General features: G+C 51.1%; 1 protein-coding gene and 1 long non-coding RNA gene across 3 annotated transcripts in view; one reads left to right on the top strand and one right to left on the bottom strand.

Annotated features, from left to right (window-relative positions):
• Window positions 1-3502: 3502 nt before the first annotated feature.
• On the bottom strand, window positions 3503-16460 carry LOC133232643 (uncharacterized). The gene is made up of 2 exons (XR_009731415.1): window positions 12584-16460; window positions 3503-8834 (listed from the first exon to the last, which is right to left on the bottom strand). It is a non-coding gene; the product is annotated as an uncharacterized LOC133232643 (long non-coding RNA).
• Window positions 11342-21120, top strand: part of RPS6KA1 (ribosomal protein S6 kinase A1) — a 37982-nt gene continuing 28203 nt past the window's right edge. The window contains exons 1-2 of one of the 2 annotated variants that reach the window (XM_061392097.1): window positions 11342-11563; window positions 17684-17728. In XM_061392097.1, coding sequence (XP_061248081.1) covers window positions 11501-11563; window positions 17684-17728 — 108 coding nt within the window. In that variant the 5' untranslated portion in view covers window positions 11342-11500. The remainder of the gene's footprint in view (window positions 11564-17683; window positions 17729-21120) is intronic. The other variant, XM_061392106.1, reaches the window with a different exon arrangement.

Below are 21120 nucleotides of genomic sequence, written 5' to 3'. Positions count from 1 at the left end.
TGACTCATCCATGGTTTCAGGGCCCTTGGTCTAGTCTCTTCATTATGGAATTCCCCCCAAAGTTTTATCTGTTAGTTTTAGCATCCACTGATGATCCATTATCTCATTAGGTTTACAAAATGGTGACTTTCTATTAATAATTCTGTCATTCTTTTTGCATTCATTAGCTGGAATTCTTCCATAAAGAATAACTTTTCCTCATCCATTATTTGATTTTCCTGAAATAGTTTGTACAGGAAAGTTAAAATAAATGCTTGATCCCTTTTATGTATTTTTAATTTTTTTGGCTATAGTTCCCTGACTAGGGACCAGGCCACTCCAGTGAAAGTGCTGAGTCTTAACTACTGGACTGCCAAGGAATTCCCTCTTTTTTGTATTTTTATAAATTGCCTGAACTCCTTTGTGGAACAAGGTGTTACAAAACAAAGGGGAGAAGGGTAGGCAGAGTAGTGGAATGGAAAGAGCACAGGCCTTGGATTTGGACAGCATCTTGACTTCATCACTTCCTAGCTGTGTGACCTTGGGCCAGCCTTCCGAGCCTCAATTTCCTTAACTGCAGATTGGGGATATTGCTCCCCGTTTCCCCACACCTTCAGTAGAATCATTTCTCAGCCTAGATCAAGCAATTCCTTGCACAGGAAAATAAAATATTTTATTCATTGTGGAAATTTTAGAGGATGCAGATAAATATAAAGAAGAGAATACTAAAAACTCTGAAAAGCATTTAGCACATGATTGGCATATAGGCTTTTTTTTAATCTTTATCTATTTGGCTGTCTTCATTGTGGCACACACAATCTTCTTTGGGACGCGCAGGGTCTCTAGTTGTGGTGCGTGGTGGAGAGGACTCTGAAGTGTGGAGGCTCAGTAGTTTCGACAGGCAGGCTTAGTTGCTCTGAGACATGTGGGATCTTAGTTTCCCGATCAGAGAGCGAACCCGTGTCCTCTGCATTGCAAGGCAGATTCTTAACCACTGGACCACCAGGAAAGTCCCTATATCAGTATTTTTGACAACTCCAGCTTGACTCTCAGGCTGCCCTGTGTCGGCATCCTTCTGGAAGAGAGTAAATTTAAGCAGCCGTGACTCCAGCCTCAGCCTAAGAAAATCCTAGCAAGAGAGAGAGAGGGGAGCCTTTGGGAGAGAGCAGGAGGTGGACTCCTCTGTTCTTATTTCAAGAGCTAGTGAAGTTAGACAGACCTGCCACAAACTTGCAGTGAGATCCTGGGAGAGTCACAAACCCCTGAGCCCTTTTCTCACCTGGAAGCTAGAGGTTGTCAAGGCTGACCTGCCAGAGTCATTGGGAGATTCCCATGAAATGTTGATGTGGAAACGCCCACCTTGGAGACAAGTGGGAGGTGCTCAGGAAATAGGGGTTAGCTTGATCTGTCTGATGGGGGCTCAGAAAGGAGGTTTCCTTTCTGAGCCCCCATCAAGTGTAAAGTCGCAAGTGACTCTTGTCACTGAAGGGCTGTGTAAGGCCTGGCTTGGAGTCCAGCTCAAAGTACTGTGTGAACTGGGTAAACGTCTTCCCCTCTGGGGCTTGGGTTCTTCCATTTGCGAAATGGCTACATTAGGGGTCCAGATCCAAGCCCCCGGGAGCAGTCAGGTAGCAAGTGAATGAAACGGACGAGGCACTGGGACAATAGCAGGTGGTGGAGACTGTGGTAATCTGCTGGACTTGTTTTACCTAAGAGGGGCTGCCTGCTGATGGTCGCAAAACGGACTGTGAGCCCAGGTGGCCTGACTTTTAAAGAGGCAGGAAAGTTCTATTTTAAATTTTATTCTTCCTGTCTTTTTTTAATATATATATATACATTTTCTTTTTACAAACCCTTCTCTCTGACTTTCAATAGATCTCAGCAAGGGAGCTGCTGTGTTACGTAGGAAACTCCGACCCAGAAGCAGGTCATCTATGAATGGTTTAACCCCAGTTTCCCCACCAATGTGCATTGTGTGACAGGTGAAAGGGTGGCTGCCTTTCCGGCTGTGCCTCATGTCCCAAGGACTTTCCCTGACCAGAGGGGCAGTGGAATGTGCCTCCCTGTATTTTTAATTTTAAATTCAAAATTTAAATTCAAGTTATTTGAGATATTTAGCCACCCGTATAGACTACACAAAATGTAAATATAAACAAAATGTAAAATAGGGTTAAGAGCATGGACTCTAAGAGAACTTTATGCACCAGCTTTACCACTTAACTGTATGACTTTGAGCAAATCATTTAGCTTCTCTGTGCCTCACTTTTCTTATCTGTAGAATGGGGCTAATTATTGCACCTACTTCACATGATTGTTGAAAGGGTCACATGAGCAAGGACAGGACTAGGCTGAGGTTACTAGAATGAAGTTAATGAGGAACCATCATGGATGCAGAATGTAAGGGGAGCACCACCGAAAAAACTCAGCAGCGCGTGGGCTTCTCATTGTGGTGGCTTCTTGTTGCAGAGCACAGGCTCTAGAGCGTTTGGGCTTCAGCATTTGTTTAAGCCTTCTGGGCCTTAGTGTGCAGGCTCAGTGGTTGTGGCTCATGGGCCTAGTTGTCCCACAGCATGTGGGATCTTCCTGGACCAGGGATTAAACCCATGTCTCCCGCCCTGCATTGGCAGGCGGATTCTTTACCGCTGAGCCACCAGGGAAGCCCCACATGTGTCTTTCTGGATTGTGATTTCCTTAGGGCATATGCCCAGTAATGGGATTGCTGGGTCTTATGGTAGTTTTTTCCCTAGTTTTTTTTTTAAAGAATTTCCATACTGTTCTCCATGGCTATATCAGTTTATATTCCCACCGTGGCTTTATTCTTAAAACATGATGATACACAAAGAGAACACCCATTCCACCTCCAGGGCCAGTGGTTCAAGGGTAAGAGAGAGAAAGCATTCGGCTTTGTTCGCTGTCATATCCCCAGCGCCTACCATGGTGCCTCACACATGGGTAAGATCTTAATAAACATTTGTGGAGTGGGGGAAATAACGGGATGACACATGTCAAACCTTAGAACAGTGCCTGGCACCAAGGAGGTGCCTCAATAAAATAATAATTATGTTTGAGAAGATAACAATGTCATTGTCTGTGGGTCCTATTCTGTCTTCAGACCAATGGTGAACTTGGTATGTTTGACACCCAGAATGTATCTTTTTTCCCCCCAAGATATCAGATTTTATTTTTCATTAACTTCTTTAACTTATATTTTCCAGTAATTTTTCAAAAAATATTTTCATTTTTATTGTAATATAGTTGATTTACAGTGTTGTGTTAGTTTCAGGTGTACCACAAAGTGATCCAGTTGCACGTATACTTATTCTTCTTTTAGATTCTTTTCTCATATAGGTTATCACAGAATATTGAGTAGAGTTCCCTGTGCTATACAGCAGGTCCTTGTTGGTTATCCATCTTGTATACAGTAGTGTGGGTAGAATAGATCATTTTTTTAAGGCCAACATGACAAGATTATCTTCAATAATAATCATGAAATAAAACATAATAATGGCAGAAAAGCAACAAAAATAGTAAAAACTGGCTTTTATTGAACCTCATATATACACTCAGACCAATAAAATTTTTAATAAATTAAAAATTGTAGTACAAAGGGGAACAAAGTAATGGACTAATAATTTTTGGTTACATTATTTTTTTAACAAAAAGGGACATACACACACACACGACAAAATGCCTCCAAAAGAGGCAACTCATGAAGTTTAGAGAATGGTTTGCACAGAGAATGACAGAACTGCAGTAACAATTACTGTTTTACCATCACTGTGCTATCACTGTTGACTTCAAATCTGCTGTTCAAATGCAGGGACATGGGAACCTCCCTGGGCATCCGGTGGTTGGGTCTTCGCTTTCCAATGCAGAGGGTGCAAGTTTGATCCCTGGTCGGGGAGCTAAGTTCCCACATGCCTCACAGGCAAAAACCCGAAACATAAAACAGAAATACTGAACTTCAATAAAGACTTTAAAAATGTAGATAAATGGAGGGACACAGGGACATGAACACTCCTGATGTGAGCTCCAGTGATGCTGACCTGCTATGAACTCTCACCTGAAGGTGTATGTTGGGGCCAGTTATGTAACTGGGGATTCTTCAAGTTAGCGTCCATGTAGAATGCATTATTTATGAAAGGTTAGGTGATAAAATGTCCAAATTTGAAGCATATATATATATATATATATAATTTAAGTTAGACCAATAAAGATCTCTTCAGGAGGGAGGGTTTTATCACCAAGGACATTGTTTAGAATTGCCAGGGCATGGTGATAATAAAAGGGGACGCACCCAGTTTCACTAACGTTTTAAACCTCTCTACAGACAATGCATGCCTTATGTCTTGCACACGGAGGACTGGCCACCACCCTTACCTGATTCACCTCTTGCCTCAGGCCATCAGTTTCCTATCTCTGGCTGAGACAGTCTCAAAGTCCCTTCCAAAGCTGACGTTGCACTACTTTCTAATTCTGGCTCTGCAAGCTATTTCAAGCTATGTGACCCTGGGTAAGTCAGGTCCTCCCTCCAAGTCTCAGTTTCTTCATCTGTAGGGGAACAGTAACCCCAAGCCATGTCTTATCCTGTAAGAGCTCAAGGAGATAGTGTGAGAGAAGACTCTGTAAAGAAGGAGATGCTGCACACAGGTGGCAGGTACCCAGGTGGCAGACCTTGATGACAAAGGTGACCATGTTCCTCCAAAGTCATAAAGGAATTGTTCTTAGATTGAGGATCTGAGATAGGGGAAGGTTATCTAGTGGGTGCTGGACTTCACAAATCACTGACAGTGACTTTTTCCTTCCAGGAAAAGGCTTGATCCTCTTGGCCCGGAAGCAGGGGGCTGGTTACAATGACCCCAGTTCCTCTCTTGCTGTATTACATCCCAGCTGGAGGGAGCAACTTCCCTTCCAGGGGAAGGTGGCCAAGGCAGAAGCAGGGTGTGAGGAAATGCTGATGCCGGCTGGCTCTGAAATTAGCTTACCTGCTTGTTTAACCATTTCTCCAAAGAGAATGCAAGTTCCTAGAGCAGGGGTTGACAAAAAAAAAAAAAATTTCTTTTATTTCCTGAAGAGCCAGCTAGTAAACATTTTAGGCTTTCTTGGCCATATGGTCTCTGTTGAGACTGCTCGACGCTGCTGTTGCAGTGTGGAAGCAGCCCTAGACCATACGTAAACGGAGCGTGGCTGTGCTCCAATAAAACTTTATTTATGGATCCTGGAATCTGAATTTCACATAATTTTCACACATTATAAAATATCCTTTTGATTTTTTTTTCAGTCTTTTAAAGATGCAAAAGCTGCTCTTAGCTCATAGGCACATAAAAAGAGGCCAGATTTGGTCCACAGGCCACTGATAGTTTACCCACCCCTACTGGGCAGAGACCCTCTGTGTTTTCCTCCACGGTGTCCTCAGTGCCCAGAACAGTGCCTGGCATATAGCTGCCCATTAGTATCTGTTGATGAGCCTCTGCTTACTCTCTGCCTGTTGTCTCCAATTCCATCCCCATCTCTAGCTACTACTGAATCTCCCTCTCCTGCCAGCTCCCATCCGCTGTAACCAGCAGTGAGAAGCTTCTGCGTCTCTCTGCCTTCCCACCCCTGGCCCCATCTCCAGGTCAGTGGAGGATCCCACTAGCTAATTCTCCAGTAGCCCTGGGACTGTCTCATCTGGATGCTCCCATGTCTCCTCTTCTCTGACTGCCTTTGGCCTCATGTTTATTTCTCCAGCATCCAAAATCTTTTTACTAACAAGGCAGGATCTAGGGTTAGTTTTTTTTTTTTTTTTTCTGAAAAAGAAACAACTGTATTGAGGTATAATTTAAGTTCCGTATTTAAATTGTACAGTTCAATGACCTTTTAAAAAAAGCTTATTTTTAAATGTACAACAGGCTCCAAGACAACTTCATTCTAGATATGGGTGGCAATAGATGTTATGGCAAGGAACCCAGATGCTTAAACAGGAATGGAATTGAGGATCACTTCAATGACCTTCATTAAACTTACCTAGCTGTGCAACTATCACCACAGTCAAGTTCTGTAACATTTTTATCTCCCCAATAAGATTCCTCTTACTAATTAACAGTGATGAGTCCCATTCTTACCCCTATGGTCAGTAGCTCAGTTGTATCCTATTTGTGTCCATGTGGATTCCTCTGTCTATGGAATTTTCTAGGCAAGAATACTGGAGTAGGTTGCCATTTCCTTCTCCAGGGTAGGGTTAGTTTTTGTAGCAGCAGCTGGCCCACTGGTTTCCAGCGCACTTAAACTTCTAGCCCTGGGAATGCAGGATTTGCCTGTACCACCTCTCAGCCTTCACCAGGACCAGAGAGCAGGCCAGTGCCACAGCCCTTGGGAGAGTCCAGGGCCAGCTGGTTGAAGGTTGAGGATCTTGCTCCAGGCCTTGGAGATGATGCCCTGGGTGTGGCTGCTCCTGGGGCAGCCCACACACCCTCAGTTTGGTACCTCCTGGGCAGGCACAACATCAATTAGATCCCTACAACCACAGCTGTTTTGCCTTCCTGGCCAGGAAATTCCATCTTCCAGATCATCCGGGAAAGGGCCAGAGGTGGCTGATTGGTGTAACTTATGATCAAGGTCTTTAGCACAACTTGATCAAAGGAGTTGGTTCATTTGGCCAGAAACCTGTACAGCTTGACCAACAGCCTTAGGTAGATGTCCTGGCTTTTCGCCTCATTCTTTACCAGCCTCTTGATCACAGTTATGGGAATTCCTTCAAGCTGAAGCCTCTTCTTACGTATTCATCTCACACCAATGGAGAACTCACCCAGTGAGCTGCTGAAGCCCCAGTCTATTGCCCTCCTCCTACTTTTCAGGGGCAAGAATTTGGAGAGAAGAGAGAGAGTCTAGGATTGTTACATACCCTTTCCAGTGAGCACTGATCGTGTAGCAGACACTGCACAGGCATTTTGTTCCCTGACTTCACCTAATAACTCATAACCACTCCTATTTTACAGATGTGGAAACAAACTCAGATGTGTTAACTGAAATTCTGTCAGGCAACTAGGAAGCGGGCAAGCAGGGGTTAGAGGCCAGGTTGGTGTGGCTCTATTCACAAGCCTATTTTGAGGGCTTGCCATGTCTGCCATGTCCAGCGAGTATCAGTAAACAAAACAGAAAAGTCCTACCTCATGGAGCTTTGTTCCTAGTGGGAGAAACAAACAATAAACCGGTAAATATACAATATGATTGTTGGTAGAGAGGCATGCCATGAAAGAAAGGTGAGTAATACCATTGGGACGTCCCTGGCGGTCCAGTGGTTAAGAATCCACCTGCTGATGCAGGGGACAGGGGTTCGATCCCTAGTCAGGGAACTGGATGCCACATGCCACAGTGAAGACTGAAAACCCCGTGTGCCACAGCTAAGACCTGGTGCAGCCAAATAAATAAATAAAATATTTTTAAAATGTTTAATTATCCAGATTTAAAAAATAAGCTGTCATAGCTGATAATGATGATTATTTAAATGCTGAGCCAAGTTCTGGTTAAAGGTAACTACCATTATGATCATTCCCTGCATGCTGTTCCACCTGCTGCCAGGAGACACATGTGCCAAGACCTTCCCCTACTGAAAGGCCAAGAAAAAAATAATGACAGATTCCCTTCCTGAGGCAGGGAGCATCCAGAACCTGCACTCTTGAACATTATAGCAAGCTCATGGCCAGGCTGCAGGAGAGGGACCTAAAACCAGGTGCTCAGCCCCTATCAGCTCAGACCACTGCTCCAGGCCAGAATAACCTCTTCCACAGGGAACAGACTAAGAACCTCACTTGTGTCCAGCACACACTTATGAGTCATTCATTTAACAAACACCTCAAGTGACTGCCCAGAACAGCCTGTTTTCATCCTATTATGAATAGTAATCATAGCTAGCATTTATCCACACCTCAGAGTGTAGCATTTCAGAGCCTGAGAATAGATTGGCTGCCTGGATCCGAGTCCCAGGTTTACTGTGTTGCAGCCAGATGATGTTGCACATATCATTTATCCTCGCTGAGCGTCTCCTATGTTCCCAGCAGTGTGTCAGGTGCCAGGAAAACAAGAAAGAGCCAAGAAGAGCCCATTGCTGCCCTCTCACAGCTTACTGTCTAATTGGAGAGCCAGATGTTAATCAAGTAATCACAAAAACAAATGCAAAAGTGTATCTTGAGGTATACTTCCCTGGAGGAGAAGGCAATGGCACCCCACTCCAGTACTCTTGCCTGGAAAATCCCATGGACGGAGGAGCCTGGTGGGCTGAAGTCCGTGGGGTCGCAAAGAGTTGGACACGACTGAGCGACTTCACTTTCACTTTTCACTTTCATGCATTGGAGAAGGAAATGGCAACCCACTCCAGTGTTCTTGCCTGGAGAATCCCAGGGACGGGGGAGCCTGGTGGGCTGCCGTCTATGGGGTCGCACAGAATTGGACACGACTGAAGCGACTTAGCAGCAGCAGCAGCATACTTCCCTGGTGGCTCAGACAGTAGAGAATCTGCTTGCAATGCCGGAGACCTGGGTTCGATCCCTGGGTTGGGAAGATTCCCTGGAGGAGGAAATGGCAAACCACTCCAGTATTCTGTCCTGGAGAACGTCATTGACAGTGGAGCCTAGTAGGCTACAGTTCATGGGGTCTCAGAGAGGTGGACACGACTGAGCGACTAACATTTTCACTTTCATACCTTGAGGAGCACTCAGGAGCAGTGTCCATTGTCCATAACAGGGAGGTAAAGAAAGATGTCCTGGAGGAAGTGACTGTGGAGATAAACTGGCTTGAGGAAGATGGAAGACAGTTTTAAGAACAAAGAACAAGGTGCTGTGGCAGGGGAACTGCAGGAAAGTCAGTGTGGCTGGAGCCTTGAGAGAAATGGAGAAAACTGTGAGCTGAGGCTACAGCAGGATCAGCACATTGTAGGCTACAGATCGGTGTCTTGGTGTCCACAGCTCTCTGCTGAGTGACCGCAACATCCCTACTACAGTGATGGCAAGCTGACCTGCCCAAGCTCCCAGGCAGGGCCCAGGTGGCCTCTGTCCCCTCCCCCACCCTCTGCTCCCTTTTCCATCATGACCTGCTGCCTCTCCAATACTTTTCAGAGGACACAGGAAATAAAATATTCACAGGAAAGCACAATCACTACTGGATCCTTAAATTGAGATGATGCACTTGATAGGGAATCCTTTCGTGTAAGAAGGGAAAGGACGAGACCAGCAGCTCCAGGAAGGGGGCATACTGAAGGCCAAATCATTCCAGTTTTCCCTTCACCTACACACCTCCCACTCATCCACCTCATTTTCCTCCCCCAGTCCTTTGTGCTTATTCTCTGGGTCACAATGTCTCTTCCCAAGTTTAACTTATTTAAACTGGCTTGCAGCCAGATATTCGGCACCTGTGTGCAATCTGTTCTGAGCCCTGAATAGGATGGCTAGATTTAGCAAATCAATGGAATACCCAATTAAATCTGAATTCAGATAAACAACGATTTTTAGTCTAAGTAGGTCCAAATATTACAACGCTATCCCTGAGCAGCAGGGACTGGGGTGTCAGAAACTGGTTCCGGTCAACTGATAACTAACGCTGGTGATAATAACAGGTGCCAACACTGGCCCAGGTTACCTCCGGTATGGCCCTCATCAGGGAAGTAACCAAGTGAGTGAACAAGAGAATGAACTCTGGGCCCAGACTAGCAGGGTTGTCTTTCAGCTCTGCCATTTTCTAGCTGTGTAACCTTGGAGGGACCCAACAAATGAAATGCTTAACTTCTCTGTTCTCAATTTCATCATCTGTATATTGCAGTAATAACAGCACCTACTTTATAAAGATGTCGTGAGGATTAAATGCATTTACAGGTAAAGTGTTTAGAACAGTACCTGGTCCACAGTAAGTGCTGTACTAATGTTAGCTGTGATTATTTATCTAATCACACCAGACCAAATGTAAACTCCATAAGAACATGGATTTTCTTTTGTTCATTGCTAGGAGTGGGGCTGGTTTACAGTACATACTCAAGAAGAGGGCCTGGCATGTAATATATACCCATAAATGTTTATTGAATTAAATCTAGTCCTCAGGATATACCGGAAAGATTGGAATCATGATTCCCTTTTTACAGATAAGGAAACAGGTTTAGGGACCCGAAAGGAGTTTCCCAACGTTAAGCAGGTAGCAAGGACGGGATTCCAACCCAGATTTGTTAGGTTCCAAAGTGTTTTCCACTCAAAACTCAATTCACTTCAACAGTTGAGGTGCTACCCTTGGAAAATAAATAACGGGAGCATGTGGATTCAGGAGAAACCTTCATTGACTTTTTTTAAGGTCCTATAATCTGTTCCCGATCTGCTGTGTGACTTTGGGTAAGTCACCCCATCTTTCTGAAGCTGTTTTATGATGTGTAAACCAGGAGGTCATAAGTTGGTGAAGCCTGATCAGAAGAAAGCTTCTGATAAACAATCCTGCCTTAGAATTGCTTTGCAAATGGCCATTCTTCCCCCTCCATGAAACCCACAAGCCCATCTCTACACTCTTCCAGGTGTGAATCTCACCACACCTGGACTCTTAACACCGCTTTAGATGGAGGCTGAGTCTCTCCAGGGGGGATCCCTCTCCCTGGCCTCTTACTACAAGTGCAGCCCACGTGTCGGTGGATCCTGGGAGCCTCCCCAGAGGGGGCACAAAACCCAATCAGCCCAGAGCCAGGTCTCCAGCTGGAGAGATTCTGGAGAGACTTGGCTTGAAAAGAGCAAAGCATGCATATTAAGACATCAGTCTGGAGGTACTGTGAGCCCTGATGGTGGCGAAAGAAGATCCGTACCCTGCCCGGAGCTGGGGCGCAGGGGATCCCAGTGTCGGTTTGGGGTGGGGGGTGGGTGGGATGCGGGGAGTGTCCTAGGGCCTCGCAACAAGGGGAGTAGGGCTCAGGCTCCTTTCCTTTTCCAGCTTCTCCCTGGGTCAGGCCTAGGACATTCGGTGTGACTGGGAGTGGGGCGGGGGGGGAGGGGCGGTTGAGGGGAGATAGGGGAGGTAAAGGGAATAAGGGGGTACAGGCCCGCTGGAGAGAGAGGGGGCATCTGGGAAGCTATTCCAAATGAGCTGAGTGTGGGGAGACCGGCGGCCCTGATGAGGTTTGGGCCCCGGGGACCGGGCTTGGGAGGGAGGAGCCAGGAGAGCCTCTCCTGGGCGGAGCGGAGCGTGGGCCGGGGGCTCACGGTGGAGGCGGGGCCCTCACTCCCCGCGTGGCGGAGGCGGGGGTCCTCCCTGGGAATATGCCGCGCCGCGGGGGCCGGGGCGGGGCTACACTGGCCCCGCCCCCTCGCGCAGGTAGCCAATGGGCGCGGCGGCGCCGGGTGACGGAGGGAGCCGAAGTGCTAGTGCCGCGGCGGCGGCGGCGGCGGACGGCCCAGCCAGAGCAAGAGGGTCTCGGCGGGGAGGAAGGGGACGCTGGGGACGCTGAGCGTGGGACCTCAGAACCCAGGAGGCGGCGCGGCTCGGGCCGCCGGTGGAGCACGGGCGGCCCGGCTGCGGCGCGATGCCGCTCGCCCAGCTCAAGGAGCCCTGGCCGCTCATGGAGCTGGTGCCGCTGGACCCGGAGGTGAGTGAGCTGGGCGGGGGACGGGCGCCGGCGGCCCGCAAGCCCGAGTCCCAACAGGGGCGGGGCGGCCCGCGGCGCCGCTGTAGCCTGGCGGGCGCCCGCGAGGACGCGAGTGCCCTCCGGTCTCCAGCCTCGTCTCCGGCTCCACCCCCTAATGCTCCGGGTGTGTGTGCGCGAGGGACCGCTCTGCCAAGCCCCGAGGAAGCCCCTTACCCCGGAGAGCGAATCCCGTGCTGCGCTTAGATCTGACCCCCGCCTCACCCCACACATACCTGGGACCTGTACCCGGAGCCGTCGGAGGTTCCTTCATTAGGGCAGACGGACCAGGGCTGGGATGCCAGATGTCTTGGATTCCACAAGAGACGAGGGTCATGGGACCCCCCACCCCAGCCCCCTGCCAACTTCTTGATGTCTCACAGCGGCCCTACCCCAAGAGCTCCCAGCATCTCCGCTGCTGACCTTAGAAGGATTTCCTTCTTGATCGTCGCAGTTGTGGAATTTGGGGTGACTCTGCCCGTCTGGGGCTGAAACCCTTGGTTTTCTTTGCTCCAGGCTAGGGTCAGAGGACGCCTGTGTCACCTCTCCCAGGCTCGGGAGAAGAGAATGGGGAACCTTAGACCTTTGAGAAAATTATTCCTGGAGATGAGGAGGTCCTTGGTTCCTGCCCCCTCCCATGGGAAGGGGTGGGCCTCTAGGGAATTTGGCCTTTGCCTGCCTAGCTTCTCCCAGAAGCAGCTCTTGCCTTCTGAGGATACTGTGGTTTAGGCCCTAACCTTGCAGAAGGCTCGCTCTTCCTGTGCCTACCAGGGTCAAGGTCAAGACCTTGAACCGGCAAATGGACAAAACTTTCCCCTCAGCCTCATTATGGGAAGGACAGTAGGTGATACTGCCTTTCCAGGGGGATGTGAGGATATGAGGGAGACGATGGAAACCTCAGAGAGCCTGAGACCCAAAGTGATTTTCTTGTGGCTGGGGCTCGGATCCCTCCCCACTTAGATCCCCTCCTCTGCCCTCTCTTACCTGGGGCAACCACCAAGTGCCCTGCCCCTCAGGGCCGCTGGTTGGGAGCTGAGTGAGGATCCTGGGTCCCCAGCACCCGGAGTGTGCTGCCCCTTTAAAGGGATGGTCACCGCTGACACTGGCTATTGGAGGGTGGGCGCGGCAAGATTAGGTAACCAACCTGAAGGCGCAATTTGGAGTAAATTGCTCTGGGATCCCTGCCATGGGGTTTTTACGGGCCCTGCACAGCTCAAAAGTTCTCCCGCTGACTCACCCTCTGAACTGAGGAACACGGCCCTCTGCAGCCCCTATCCACGGGCTGCCCACCCTCTAGGACTGGGGCACAAGGGGTTAGGGGTGGTGCTCAGAGGTAAATTCCTTTGTCCTGGCACACCCTTGAGACCTAGGCCTCCCTAGAGGAAGGTGGACTGGGAGAGGCCAGGGAGGGACTTACCGTGGGTTATATTAGTTGGGAAGGCAGACACCCAGAAACTTGATTCCCAGTCCAGGGCACTGCTTCCTGCTTCTCTTTGGGAAATCCTGAGGCAGGGACCAGGTTTAAACAGGAAACTCAACTCAGTTTTAGTCCTACTGCACCTGAACTTTGAGAGGAAAAAGGACGGCTTATTTCCCTGGTTTAGTGGGGCTGTGATTTCTACAGGAGCTTCACCTCGGATTTGCTGTGTGACCCTCAATCAGTCCATAGCCTCTCTGGACCTCTGTTTCTCCACTGGCCAGGGTTGGGTTCTGGCCTCTGCTTTCTGGGCCTGAGAGGGTGCAGAGCCCTAAGGAGTGCTGCCCATTTTCCTCCTCCCCACTCCATGGAAGTGCCAGGCGACTCGGTGTTATTGTTTGGGTAACAGGAGGCATGGGGCAGCCAGGGCACGGGTTGGGCGCAGGTTCTTACTGGAGAACAGGGCCTCGCTGTTCTCAGCCCAGGTGACATGTAAGTGATACAGCACCCTGACCTGCAGGTACAGGCTCCTGGCCGGGAGGGAGGCAGGCCGAGGGGCTGGCAGGGCGTTTGGCAGAGGCCTGGGATCTGCTCTCCCTGTGACGCTGCCGAGAATGGGCTGCTCGGAGGCAGGGCCTTGTCTGGGGTGTGGCCCAGGTGGAGCCACCCCACTGGAAGTGTGGGTGAGGATTCTGCCGGGGCCTCCCCCTGGCCCTGCTGGGCTCAGTAACCGTGGCCGCAGGCCCAGCCTCGCTGTGCAGAGCTTTGCTCTGTGCCGTCCACCCCACTCCGCCAGTGTGGCCTTATTAAAGTCAAATAATTCTCCAAACAGCTTCTCAGGGCAGAGAGTATTACCCCTGTCATATGGAATAACTGAACTCAGTGGGACCTGGCCTGTGAATTAATGTCAGAGTCAGAATTAGAATCCAGATCTCTCACTGTCTTCTACCCAGTAGGCGGAGGCTTAAAGACAGGCAAGAGCTGGGGTCAAGCCGGCCAGGTGGAAGGTACTCCAGGAGAGGCTCCGGATGTTGGCAGACTCTCCTGTCCAGCCTTGGCTGAGGGCTAGTAGTGCCAGCCAGCCCTGGCACCTGGCCCCCAGCTTCCAGCAGTGGGCAGGGTTGCCAGTGCTGGGCTCTGAACCCAACTCCTGGGGCTGCTTCCTGCCTATGGGGCACGTGCTGTCTTTGTCCATCTGCTGCCCGGCTTCTCCAGACACTGCCCTGGATGCTTCTCTTCCCAAGACAGAGCGGCTTGGGTGGAAAGGAAGGATGCTTATTGGAACCCATCTCTGACCTTTGGGGAGGGGGCACAATGGCCTGGAGGCCCTCGGTTGCTGTGCCCATGAGTATTGCTCTCTGAGGAAGCGGGAGGAGAGTGAGTCCCCATCCTCTAAGGGGCCAGAGGCCTTTCCTGTACCAGACTCGTAGACAAGGTCTTTCATTCAGTTTTCTGCAAGGTCAGTATCATTGTCCTTATTCATTCATTCAACAAGTATTTATTGAGCACTTACAATGTGACAAGTACTTCTCCAACCAGCAGGGTGCCAGTGTGAACAAGACAGACCTGCCCTCCTAGTACACGTGAGGAAGCCGAGGCTCAGAGAAGTAATGAGACAGACACATTCAGAGTGAGTGGCTGGCAGAGCCAGCATTAGGGGCTCTGTCTTTGTGGCTGCAGACCTGTGTTCTTTCCACCCTCTGTGCAACAGTCAGTCCGGAAGGGCAGATGCGCCCTGTCTTCCCAGGACCCCGGCTTTCAAGGGGAAGGCCACCTGTGGTCCTCTTTGCACTCCTAGTGCTTTCTCCGGGGCCGCCCATTCCCCGCAAGAGACCTTGTGCATCAGCTCTTACAGGCCTGGGCGTTGCATGAAGATGGTACCCAAGCCAGACCCCGGGACTGGAGGCAGCCAAACAGGCTCCCTGAATCCTCCAAGATACTGCTCTGTAAGCGCCCACCTCTGGATTCACCCACCACCTCCTCCTCTCTCTCACTGGGGATTCATGTGACTCTGGGTCATAGCCCCATGTGTCACCTGCTAACAGGCTGCAGTTAAGTCACTCAGCTCTTCTGAGCCTCATCTGAAAAATGGGAGGAATAGAACCTACTCTGGCTTCCTTGCTCGCTTTGCTGGTTTGAGGTTTCATTTGACAGGCTATGTGCCAGACCCTGAGCTGGGTGCCAAGGAGACAGTACTGGACAAGCCGTGGCTCCTCCCTGAGTTAATCTGAGGTTTGCTCGGTGCTGTGAGGCCCAGAGGAGGGAGGAAAGGACTTGAGGCTGTATGGACAGAGGAGAAGACATTTAACTGAGTCCTCCAAGAAGACCAGGAGTGTACTGAAGTGACTGGGCAGGAAAGATTTTCTTGGTAGAAGGAGCCACCATGCAAATGATTGGGGACAAGCTGATCTGTTCAGGGTCTCAGCTTGTTCAGTTTAGCTCCAAAATAGGGATAGTAATAATGGTGATTGTTTGTGGACCAGTTATATGCCAGCTGTACTTTTTTTTTTTTAATATTTATTTAGCTGTGCCGGATCTTAGTTGTAGCACTTGGGATCTTTAGTTGTGGCATGTGGGATCTGACCAGGGATCGAACCTGGGCCCCCTGCTTTGGGAGTGTAGAGTCTTGGCCCACTGGACCACCAGGGAAGTCCCTGGATGTATGTATTTTATAGACACTATTTTGCCTGCTTCTTAAAGCTACCCAGTGAGGTACTTTACTTTTATCCCCATTTCACAGATGGGGAAACTGAAGCTTTGAGAAATGCAGTAACCTCAGAGTTATGCAGGTGATAACCCACAAGGTCAGATTCCAGAACCCACATTAATCACCTGTGGGAGCTGGAGATGATGGCTTTGAATGCCATACCAAGGAGCTGGGACTTTATCCCACAGGCAGTGGGAAGCCATGGAAGAGTTTGAGACCTGGTACCTAGAAAGTTCTCAGTAAGGAGTGAGTGACCAGGGGAGTCTTACTCAAGTGTGATGATTGCAGTTGAGTTTTAGGAAGGGTGAGGGCTTAGAATGGGGGAGGCTGGCGTGTAGGCCCTTGTTACCATCCGGGGTTATGTCAGGAGTCTGCAATGCTGGGTGAAGTAGAACTCTGTCTACGAAGGCCTCACGCCTCCTCCTCCCCTCAGGCCTGGTTCCGCCCAGTCCTACTTCCCAAGCTCCTGAGAGAGAACACGTATGATGGGGCCTCAGAACACTGGCCCCTGGGGAGGATTAGGGGCATTAAGGGGGTTCAAGGGGCAGGATGTCCAGGGACTGGCGGGGAGGGAGTGCTGCTCCAGGAGCAGGAAGATTATATAATGGGGAAAGCACAGCTGTGCCCGCTGCTGCCAACAAGACTGCAGCTGCCCTGTGGACTTGGCCTCTGGCTCCAAAGTCCTGGGTCTTCCTGGTCTCTCCACACTCTTGCTGTGCATGAGGGCTGGGGACTGCTCCTTTTAGCTTCCCAGCGCCCGGATGGGGTAGGTTACTCACCTCATATCACACAGGAAAGGGGTGGTATACCCAGGGTGGACAGCACCCAGCGGAGGGCGAAGTCTGGGGTCTGGAGGACTGCGCAGGGGCCAGCTGCCATGCCTGCCTCTCTGTTGCCCTGGCTGGGCACTGGAGCCGGCTCCTCTTCCTCAGTCCTCTTGAGCACCTCCTGGTGTCAGAGACCGGATTTTGAATTCCCACTGAGCAGTGGTATGGCCTTAGGTGCCATCACTAGGCCCCTCTGCACCTCAGTTTCTTTCTCTGCCAAATGGGACCCAGGCCTACCTCCCAGGTCAGGAGGGTTTAATGGTGCCCCAGGTGTGAGGCAACAAACTCAGTGCCGGCGTGCAGCAGGGGCTCGGAAGAGAGCAGCTGTTAGCACCAAAGCCTCATCTCTGCCTCCCAGGATTCCCCATTTATTAGGAGGGGCTCCCAGGTGGCACTAGTGGTAAAGAACCTGCCTGTCAACGCAGGAGACCTAAGAGACGTGGGTTCGATCCCTGGGTGGGGAAGATTCCCTGGAGAAGGGAACAGCAACCCACTCCAATACTCTTGTCTGAAGAATCCCATGGACAGAGGAGCCTGGCAGGCTACAGTCCATGGGGTCGCGAAGAGTCGGAGACAATTGAAGTGACTTAGCACGCACGGCCCATGAGTCAGTAGTCCCTGCTTTGTGATAAGTGGTAAAATGAAGGTTCATAGGGAGTAGCAGTGATTCTGCAAGAATGGAGAGGGGTCCCAGAGCAGGCAGGGCCAGGGCATTTCTGGGCTGGGCACTCTCCCAGACTTTGTGTCCTTCAGCCCTTGCATCAGCTCTGGGAGGTGGATGTAAATACCCATGTTACAGATTGGGAAACTGAGGCCTCTTGAGTTGGTTAGTTGGCACACACCCACAGTCCTTTCCTTCTCACTGGGGGAGGTGGCATTTGAGCCAGACCTTCAAAGATGAGATGTTTTCTAGGCAGAGAACATGGGAGGGGTGCCCAAAGCAGGCTGCCTGAGTTGGGGCGATTGCAGGAGGCTTGAGGCCTGTGCCCTCCCAGAACTCCCGCCCCCGCCTCCAGGGCCCCTCTAGCCACTGGGAGCAGCCAGGGGCTGGGGCGCCCCATAGGGTCTGTCTTTGCTTTGTGCCACTCTGGTAAGTTCTGACAGTGTTCCCCACTCTCTCCTCTCTTTTCCAGAATGGTCAAGCCTCAGGGGAGGAAGCTGGGCTTCAGCCATCCAAGGTAAGGCCCAGGCCCTAGCACCGGAGCTAGGGATCGTCAGGGGTGGAGTGACTTTGCCTGGAGTGGACGAGGAGGGAGGCACTGACCTTGTCCCGCCCAGGTGTGAGGCCCCCTGGGGCAGGCAGGCAGCTCAGCCTGCCTTCTCTGAAAGTGAAAGTGAAAGTCACTCAGTCATGTCCCACTCTTTGCAACCCCGTGGACTATTCAGTCCATGGGATTCTCCAGGCCAGAATACTAGAGTGGGTAGCCGTTCCCTTCTCCAAGGGATCTTCCCAACCCAGGGATCGAACGCCGCATTGAAGGTGGATTTTTTACCTACTGAGCCACCAGGGAAGCCCAAGTCCTTCTCTGGTGCCACCGAATGCTCGAGGCAACCCCATATGTCAGGATTACTCACTTCAGCCTTCCAGTTCTTCAGGTGAGTGGACTATGGCCCAGACAGGGTCAGAAGCCAGGCTAGAACTCAGGTTTACCTGTCACCGAGACCAGGACGCTTCCTCTGTTTATTTGCTCATGGTGGCTTGGCTGACTGTATTAAGAGGGTGAAGGGCTGATGGGAGAGGCTCAAGTCCACTGGCTCTGATGAGGGCATGGCACCTGGCGCTGGAGGGAACCTGGTGGCCTCCAATCAAACCAAGGCCCAGTGCCTGGCACGTGGCACACAGGCCGTTTCTCAGGGCTCCCTGCTCCCAGCCCCAGGCCGGCTCCCTGGGCTCTGAGCTCTCTGGTCCCTTGGGCTCTCCCTTCAGCTCCCCAGGGCCTGTTGCTGGTTTTGAGTGTCAACAGCACTGCGAGGCTGGGGGACAGTCTGGCCTGGGCTTTCTCATCACCATGCTGGGAATGACCTCACCCAGTTCTCAAGGTGCTGTGAGGTCGCAGAGCTGCTGGCTGGGGAGGGGCTGTGGAAGCCGCCAGGCAGGACAGGGCGTGAGTTCTGGCAGTAGAGCTGACCTGAGTTCTAGTCCTGCCTCCACCATCACCATTTGACCTGAAGCTTCTCCCTTCTGAGTCTAGTTTCCTCAGCAGTAAAATGGGAATAATGGTACCTGCCTCCTGCCTCTCAGAAGTGACTTGAAGGACAAATGGAAGAGCAGCTGCCTGGCACACAGTAGCTTTAGCCCTGGCAGCCTGAGTGCCTGGCCATGTTGCTCAGCTCCACTGCCTGTTAGTGGCCGCGCCCTTCTGGCCTGGGTCTGCCTAGGTATCAGACCATAAGCCCGACCTTTGAGATGGACCGAGGGCTGGTCCTGATGTTTGTCTTGACTCAGCCTCCTAAGATAAGGGAGCCGAGTTTCCTGGGGCAGGGCAGGCCAACAGAAGTAGGCTCCCACCCCCTCCTCTTTTTGTTACTATGGCAACCTTGGGTCATCAAAGGCCAGGCCGAGTCATGTGGACTGGGCCCCTTGACTTGTCTCAGCCCCATGTCTCAGCCTCATGTGGGAGAATCTCTTCCCACCAAGTAGCTGCCCCTGGTTGCCTTGTAATGAAGGGACTGTAGGTCTCCAGTGAAGATCCAGATGTTCAGATCTTGGGGCTGTAGTTCTAGGGGTTGCAGAGGTGCCTGCAGCTTTGAGGGAACTGGTGGTGAGTGCAGCTTCTCACCTCAGAGCTAGAGGGGCTGGTTAAGAGAAGACAAGCACTTACCTAGGTGGACAACCTACATTTGATCCCAAGTCTGTGACTCCTTCCTGCTTCTGGAACAGCAGATCCTGGGGTGGGAAGGGAGACGAGGCTGGACATGGATGGGGCAGAGAGAGCCTTGAATGCCATGTTAAGAGAGAGAAAGTGCCATACCAGGAGCTTTGCATTTGGTTCTCATAACATCCTCAGAGGTAGAAACTGTTACTCTCCCCATTTTACAGATGAGAAAGTTGAGGCCCAAGGCCAGATCGCTAGTGGGCAATGAAGTCAGGTCTTGCTTGACCACAGAACCCACATTCCTCCCAGCCCAGGAAACACACTGAGTGCTGAAGAGGAGGAGCACTGCGTCCCTGTGAGCTCAGTTTCCATCATTACTTGGCACCTGCTCATTCACCTCTGTTGCTGCAGAATCTTGTAGCATTCCCAGTGCCCACTTTTGGGCTCAACACACCAGGGGGCGCTCAGCCTGTGGTCAGAACCTCATCACTTTGTGCAGTGGAAGGAGCTGGTTTTATCTTTTGCATCATCACATGTTCATGGCACTGGGAACCCCAAAATGAAGTCAACACCCCACCTTTAGGGAGTTCTCAGCATTGGGGAAGGGTGGTGATGAGAAAGCTGTGTGGTGGATGCAGTGATGGGGAGGAACAGGCTGTGGGCACATAGAACCTCCATTCAGTGCCAGGCCTGACAGTGGGCAGTGAAATATACCACCTGCCTACCTGCCTCTCTGGGGCATGATGAGATGAGCACGTCCCAGGGAACCCAGTAGCATCCACTCTCAAGGTTGATGGTGGACCAGATGGACGGGCACTGCTGTGTGTGGCAGAAGAGGAAACGTGGGCTGTGGGGCACCAGGTCACCTTCCCCACAGAGCTGGCATTTGCCTGGGCCTCGAAAGCCGGGATTTGGGCAGCTGGAGAGAGAAGTGGCCCTTCCAGGGGGAGGAGAGGCCTGACTTGGAGGAGAGGCAGGCTCTCTTGAGTTCAAAATCCTGCGCCTCTTTCTTATTTGCCAGCTGACCTTGGGCGAGTTGTTTTACCCCTTGGAGGCTCCGATGCCTCTTCTGTAAAAGGAGACTAGAGTCCACCCATCAGGGCCACCCAGAAGGAAGGAACGTGATGTGCATAAATTGGAGCATCCAGCAGTGTTTGAGACATCATATTGGTGTTTAATGCTTGTTTATTTGATCCGTTTCAGGCAGAAGAAGGGATTGGGGTTTTAGCAGCTGTAGAGAGGACTGCAGTCTAGGATGAGAGCTCCCCGTGTGCACCTGGTCCTTTAGGCATGCTGGGGCTCCATTCACCCTCCCTCCCTTCCTGGGGGTGGATTGGGCACCCCAGGCCCCCTCCCTGGCTATCTCCGGAGCTGGACCCCTTGGAAGCGCCTGCAGGTCTATTTTGAGAGCTGAGCGTCTCCCCCCCTCCCCTCCTCTCTTCCTGTTTATGAAACCCTGATCCCTCCCGGATCCCTCATGCTCCCCTGGCTGGAGCTCAGGCAGGATGTGATTGTGGACTTCGGGGAGCCTTGGGAGTCTCAGGTGTTCGGGGGGGAATTTCCCTGGGACTGGCCGGGGAAGGCTCCCCAACCCTCCACCCTCGCAACACCTGAGACCCGTGGACTCTTGTCCCTTCAGCCTGCCCAGAGGAGACCCTGCAGCAGTAAGAAAGCCCTTGCCGTTCAGGGAGTTCTGTTTACCACATCCCTTTATCTCTGTGGCCCATTTTTGCTTCTTGAAACAACCTTTTGAG

Source organism: Bos javanicus, chromosome 2 (assembly GCF_032452875.1).
Source record: "Bos javanicus breed banteng chromosome 2, ARS-OSU_banteng_1.0, whole genome shotgun sequence".
Lineage (NCBI taxonomy): Eukaryota > Metazoa > Chordata > Mammalia > Artiodactyla > Bovidae > Bos > Bos javanicus.
Note: the sequence above shows the minus strand (reverse complement) of the source record. Positions and strands in the feature narration are given on the sequence as shown.